At 36.7% G+C, this 7,334-nt stretch overlaps 1 protein-coding gene across 1 annotated transcript; it reads right to left on the bottom strand.

The window, feature by feature from the left end:
- Positions 1-2,784: 2,784 nt before the first annotated feature.
- On the bottom strand, positions 2,785-4,469 carry LOC131803125 (alkaline phosphatase-like). Its single transcript, XM_059124171.1, has 2 exons — positions 3,192-4,469; positions 2,785-3,123 (listed from the first exon to the last, which is right to left on the bottom strand). The coding sequence occupies exons 1-2, from the start codon at positions 4,431-4,433 to the stop codon at positions 2,785-2,787; spliced, it is 1,581 nt and encodes a 526-aa protein (XP_058980154.1). The 5' UTR covers positions 4,434-4,469.
- Positions 4,470-7,334: the final 2,865 nt, after the last annotated feature.

Below are 7,334 nucleotides of genomic sequence, written 5' to 3'. Positions count from 1 at the left end.
CAGTATCACGGTAACGAGCTATGGTACGAGACACAAAATTCACATTTAAATGCTGGAGTGCTCTAACCATTTGGGTTTCCAGCCAAATATAAAGAAATCACACTATCACGCTTGAATTCCATCACGAATTACTGTTTTTTTTTATATATATAATGAACTGTCACTGGAATAATTTTAACAGCGGTCGGACGAGTGGCTTAGAAATGGCCACGGTCTGAAGTTGGTTGCAATTCTTTCATCTCACCCTGAACACATTACCGAAATCACCTCCACATCCCGATTTAAGATACCACGAGAGACTTCAATATTAGATTTGATGTTGTCAGCTCTATCCTTTCACCCACTATCAAATTTAGTACCATTTAGTACTTTTCCTACAGCATTTCCAAATCACCGCCAAATCTCGAACGCAGATACCATCAGTAATCTAAATATCATGTTTCAGAATTTTTATTTCTATCCCTTCACCTAATACCAAATATAGTACCATTTAGTGATTTTCGTACAATTATGGTACACATTTTCCAAAAAACCTCCAAATATCCGCGCTGCACATGAACAGCGTTTCTATACCAAATTTTATGATTTTAAGAACTATCTGCTCACCAAATACAAAATTGTACCAAATATGGTACAATTTAGTACATTTCGCGCACTTGTAGTACATATTTAGTACTTTTTGTACACCAAATCACCACTAAATCTCTAACACAGATACCATCGGCAATCTCTATGTCAAAATTCAGAATTTTATCTTTAACACTTCACCTAATACCAAATATAGTACCATTTAGTGCTTTTCGTACAATATTGGTACACATTTCCAAACCACCTCCACATGTCCTCGCTGTACATAAATTTATGATTTTAAGTACTATCTGTTTGCCATATAGTAAATTGTACCAAATATGGTACAATTTAGTACTTTAGTACTTTTCGTGCACTTGTAGTACATATTTCCAAAACCATATCTTTATCATAAACCTACCACCAATATAACATTTCAGAATTCCGTTCAAACTTTTCCAAAGTCAGTACCATTTAGTACAGTTCGCGCACTTTGTACAAATTTCTCAAAACCACTTTCATATATCAAACTTATTTTTATACCCTACACCACAAGGTGGTCAGGGTATTATGTCTTTGTGCATTTGTTTGTAACAGGCAAAAGGAAACGAGTTAGACCCATAGTTCCTTTTGATGATCTGCATAGAACCACATTCTGAGTCGATTTATGCATATCCGTCCACCTGTCCACGTATTTGTGTGAACAAAGTACAGTTCGCATTTATTACCCAATCCAGATGAAATTTTGCACAAATCATTTGCTTGGCTCAAGGACGAACCCTATTGAAATTGGAGATAATCGGTCAAAATTTTGATATAGCTCGCATATATATCTTCGTCCGATTTGCTTTTTATTGTGCACCAAACGTGTAATATCAGCATGGAATTTAGCACATACAACCACATAAGGCCTAAAAATAAGTATGCCAAATTTGATCGAAATCGGTTCAGATATAGCTATAGCTCCAATATATATTGTTCATCCGATTTGTTATTTAGTCCTCCGCAGCCGTAATATGTACTCTGTAACAACAATTTTTTGGGGAAATATGTCAAATACAGCTCAGAAATATCTTTGCCAAATTTTATCGATTTCGGCTCAGATTTGGATATAGCTCCCATATATAACTTCGTCCGATTTACCTTTAATTGTCCACCAAACGTCTAATATTTGCTCAATTGGGATGGAATTTGACACATACGACCGAATTGAGTCTAGAAGCTAGTATGTCAAATTTGATGAAGATCGGTTCAAATATAGCTATAGCTCCCATGCATATTGTTCATCCGATTTGTTATATTTGTTACCCACAGCCGTAATATGCACTCCGTAACAACGATATTCAGGGAAATATATCAAATACAGCTCAGAAATATATTTGCCAAATTTTATCAAGATCGGTTCAGATTTGGATATAGCTTCCATATATATATATATATATATATATATATATATATATATATATATATATATATATATATATATATATATATATATATATATATATATATCAAATGGGCAATACAAGTCCGAATTTAAAAGATACAAATGCTTCGGCATATTTAGTCTTTTGAACTTTCTCCTCCCATAAAAACTTTTGTTGTTATGTGGAGCTCTACTAAATTAGCAAAGTGGTGTAGGGTATTATAAAGTCGGTCCCGCCCGACTTTAAGGATTTCTTTGCTGGTTCAACTTTGATTCACTTACCAATTTTCAAGTATTTAGCTCTATCAGTTCACCAAATTGTACTTTTTTAGAAATTTAGTACAGAATTTAGAATTTTTCGTAACCTAAAAGTTCGAATTTTCAAAAACTCTTTGGTATATGTATCCCAGTGACTATCATTCGAAATTTCAGAATTCTAGCTCATTTCGTTTGTCCGATACAAAATATTAAATTTTTAGTACATTTTGTTACTTTTCGTACCGTTTTAGTACGATTTATGAAAAACCCAGTTTTATCACACGTCTGTACACCAATATTGACCGCAAATACTTCTACATTCCTAATGGAACCGGCCTCCACACAATTTTAGTCATATCTTATCAAAAAGTTCGGACAATTTCTAATTGCTTTTAAAATAAGTTCTAAAAAAAAAAAAAAAAAAAAAAAATCTTCAACGAAAACATCATAAATTCTTCAGAATTTTTCACATCTCTATTTTCATATCTTAAACTACAGTTATTCCGATAGTTAGTCTAATAATAAATTTTAATCTAATCGCAAGCCTTCAACCCCTTACCCACACACAGGGCATAGGCCATAATGTGGGGAATGGCATTCTGCTCATAGACACCGGTAAACAAATGAGACCATGGTCCTGAAGCATAGACGGCCACATCCTCACCGCCATGGGTTTCCGAGTCGCGGGGGAAGGTGGCGGGATATACATCATTGGGTTCAGCCTTCATTACCGTGGTGGGGTCATGGCGTACACCATTGACGGCATCATAGAATTTCTCATAACCCGGGCCATTGGAATAGCTCAAGACCATCATGGGAATTTTGTCGTTGGGTTTGGTGGGCGAGGCGGCAAAGATGTCGCTGCCGCGGTACTAGAAAGGAAAACGGGAAAAGATTCATAAATAAATTCCCTATTATATCTCCCTTTTCCCGAACTTACCGGATATCCATTAAAGGAGAAGGCATGTGAATGATCAGCCGTCACCACAATCAGGGTATCCTCCTCGCTGGTCATTTCGCGGGCCAATTGAATGGCCTTGGAAAATTCCACTGTCTCATCGAGGGCCTTGCGTGGGGTGTTATCATGATGGGCCGAATCGATACGCCCTCCCTCAATGAACACAAAATAGCCATTGTCATCCTGGCTCAGTAATTCAATGGTACGTCGAGTCATTTCCTCCAAGGTGGGTTGCGTTGACGACTCAACATTGGTATCCAAATGGAAATCGAAATGAGAATCATGGAATAGACCCAAAACCCGATCAACTTCCTGCAGATTCAAATTGGCCAATTCTTCCTTGGTCTCGACATAGGCATTGCGTGGACTCTCGGCCTTGAATTCATCGATGAGATTACGGCCATCGGAACGTTTTCCCTTTCCCTGGAGAGAAGAGTCCTCAAAATGCCTTCTACCGCCTCCCATCATGACTTTGAATTTACCACCCGTCTCTCCATGTATCAGTTGTAGGGCAATGTCATCAATGCCAGATTCACGACCACATGACTTCACCACTTCCGTATCATCTTCCCAGTCACGTTCCGAAATGTGGGCATAAGCTCCAGCCGGTGAGGCATGGGTAATGCGTGTTGTTGTGACCACTCCTGCAGATTTACCAGCATCAATGGCCCACTGGGCAATGGAGCTAACATGGTTAGCCTTGTCCAACATAGTTTGACAATTTCCACGTTCCACCATGCCATTGACACCCAGCGTTCCGTACAGGGTCTTAATGCCACAGAGATAGGCTGTGGCCGTATTGGCTGAGTCCGATACAATTTTGTCCACGGAATAGGTTTTGGCCAAGCCCACATGTGGGAACTTCTCAAAGGACAGTTCGGCATGTTCACCACCCAGCAGATTACGGGCAGCCGCCGTGGTGGTCAAACCCATACCATCTCCCAGGAACATAATGACATTTTTCGCCTTTTTCTTATTCAAGGGTGTCGTTGTTTTCGTTTCCACAAATTTCTTGCCCTGATTTAGCCAATATTCTGAGCTCTTTTCGCCATCAACTGCCCTTGCATGGTAGCGAGGATCTTCGGGTAAATCAGGATGCATCAGGCGATCGCGACGCTCTTCATCTTCCATGGCACAGGAGGGCAAGCCATGGGCAGTGAAAAAAATATTCATCCCCAAAATTAGGAACAAGGTGATGGAGATTTTCGGCGAATTTCTCCGCATTTTTCGTGGCGTAAACGTTTGACGGATGAGAATTAACTGAATTTATTGTCGTCGTTGGTTTTCAAAACAGATTAGGGTGATTGTTATTAAATAGCAGCGCTTTTGAAACGATACCAGGGCGATAAGATTGATTAATGTTATTGGCAAAAAATTTACCTCTATGGCGGGGGCATTAAATGCCATAATCGACATTCTGGAAAAAAAAAAGAAACGAAACGTATATTTTGTTGTTATTTTATTTTTCTTAGATTTAAATCGATTAATAATTATGAAAACAAAAATCTCAAGTGTTTACGAACCTGAAACAATATTCAAAAATTGACACGTGATTTAGTTTTTACAGTTGTGGCAAAGATTCGAGGGTTTTGCCAGTTTTTTGAGAACTGAGTCAGAATCTAATTTAACATTTGATGAATATTCAAAATGAGTCCTATTAAGGAGGAGGTACAAGAAAGAATGGGTCGACAATGGCCTACAGACCCACAAAGCTTGGCAAAGCTGTTTTCGCAGAAGTTGGGAAATGTCACTTGGTTACCAAGAGGTACATGCCCTCAGCATATGGACGTCTATGCTAGTAGATCAAAACAACAAAAAATTGCCCATTTGAGGATTTCAAAGAAAAAAAAAAAAAAATAAATAAATAATATAAAACAGTAAACAAAGCCTTAAAGAAGGGCGGGCCGACTTTATGATACCCTACGATACCCTACACCCTACGCTAATTTAGTAGAGCTCCACATAACAATTAAAAGTTTTTATGGGAGAATCCAATCATACACGCTATAATTATAATTTAAAGTTCAAAAAGAATGCCGAAGCATTTCTATCTTTTCAATTCGGATTTGTATTGCCCATTTGATATATATGGGAGCTATATCCAAATCTGAACCGATCTTGATTAAATTTGGCAAAGATATTTCTGAGCTGTATTTGATATATTTCCCTGAATATCGTTGTTACGGAGTGCATATTACGGCTGTGGGAAACAAATATAACAAATCGGATGAACAATATATATTGGAGCTATAGCTATATCTGAACCGATCTTCACCAAATTCGACATACTAGCTTCTAGACTCAATTCGGTCGTAAGTGCCAAATTTCATCCCATTTGGGTAAATATTAGACGTTTGGTGCACAATAAAAGGTAAATCGGATGGGAGATATATCCAAATCCGAACCGATCTCAATAAAATTTAACAAAGGTATTTCTGAGCTGTATTTGATATATTTCCCCAAATATTGTTGTTACAGAGTGCATATTACGGCTGCGGAGGACAAAAATAACAAATCCAATGAACAATATATATATATGAGAGCTATGGCTAAATCTGAACCGATCTTCACCAAATTTGACAAACTAGCTTTTAGACTCGGTTGAAACTCGGTTATATTCGGTTGAGAGTGCCAAATTTCGATACAATTTGACATACTTATTTTCAGGTCTAATTTGGTTATATGTGCATAATTCCCTACTATTCGGGCTGATATTACACGTTTGGTGCACAATAAAAAGCAAATTGGACGAAGATATATATGGGAGCTATATCTAAATTTTTACCGATAATCTCCAATTTCAATAGGGTTCGTCCTTGGACCAAACAAATGTTGTTTGGAAAATTTCATCTCAATCGGATAATAAATGCGAACTGTACTTTGTTCACAAAAGTACATGGACAGACGGATGGACGGACATGCATAAATCGACTCAGAATGTGATTCTATGCAGATCATCAAAAAGAACTATGGGTCTATCTCCTTTCCTTTTACCTGTTACAAACAAATGCACAAAGACATAATACCCTGACCACCTTGTGGAGTAGGGTATAAAAATATCGCCCAGAAATTGCATGAATTTTTGCAGTTTCAAATTTTTATTCAATTTTTCTTTGTATTTTGAACTTAATGCACACTTTAAAAAAAAATACTCTTATGTTCGAAGTTAGGACGAACACGATTACTTTCCACGCCTTATGTGGGATTTAATATTTTCTCTCTAATAAGATAGTACTATTTAATACTTTTTATACAATTATAGTACACATTTCCAAATCCACCTCCATATATCAATTCCATTTATTAACAGATATCAAATTTTAGAATTTTATTTCTATCCCTTCACCCGATACCAAATATAGTATCATTTAGTATTTTTCCTGTATTTGTTCAGGCTTCACATAAAGAGCGACTATAATACAATATTTTAAACTTCAAGCAAATATAGCATAATTAGTACTTTTTGTATAATTTTAGTACTTTTAATACTAATTTTAGAAGTTAGAATTTTATATGGAAATGTAATGCAAATATATTTCCATATCCATATCAAATTCTTTATTCTACTCTATTACTTCACCCAGTACACAAATTTAGTACTTTTCGTACAATTTTAGTTCAAATTTCCAAACAAAAATTACCTCAATATATAAATTCGAAATACCAGCAGAGACATCAATATTAAATTTCCGGATTCCTGCTCTATTCCTTCACACAATATCAAATTTAGTACTATTTAGTACTTTTTGTACAATTATAGTACATATTTCCACAATCACCTCCATATGTCAATCTCAGATACCAACGTAGACCTCAATATCAAGTTTCGAGATGTCAGCTCTACCCCTTCATTGAATACGCAATTTAGTACCAGTAAGTACTTTTCGAACAATCCACCGCCATATCTTAACCGTGGACACCAACAGCGCCATCCGTATTAAATTTCAGGATTTCACCCCTATTCCTTCATCCAATACCAAATTAAATACCATTTGGTACTTTTCGTATAATTCTAGTACACATTTCCAAAAACTCTTTCATACCAAAATTCCAGACACCAACAGAGACCTCGATATTAGTGCTTCCAGTCCTACCCCTTCACCGAATACCAAATTCAGTACCCTG

Source organism: Musca domestica, unplaced genomic scaffold, assembly GCF_030504385.1.
Source record: "Musca domestica strain aabys unplaced genomic scaffold, Musca_domestica.polishedcontigs.V.1.1 1, whole genome shotgun sequence".
NCBI classification, from domain to species: domain Eukaryota; kingdom Metazoa; phylum Arthropoda; class Insecta; order Diptera; family Muscidae; genus Musca; species Musca domestica.
The sequence above is the reverse complement of the archived record's forward strand: the minus strand, read 5'-3'. Positions and strand labels throughout refer to the sequence as shown.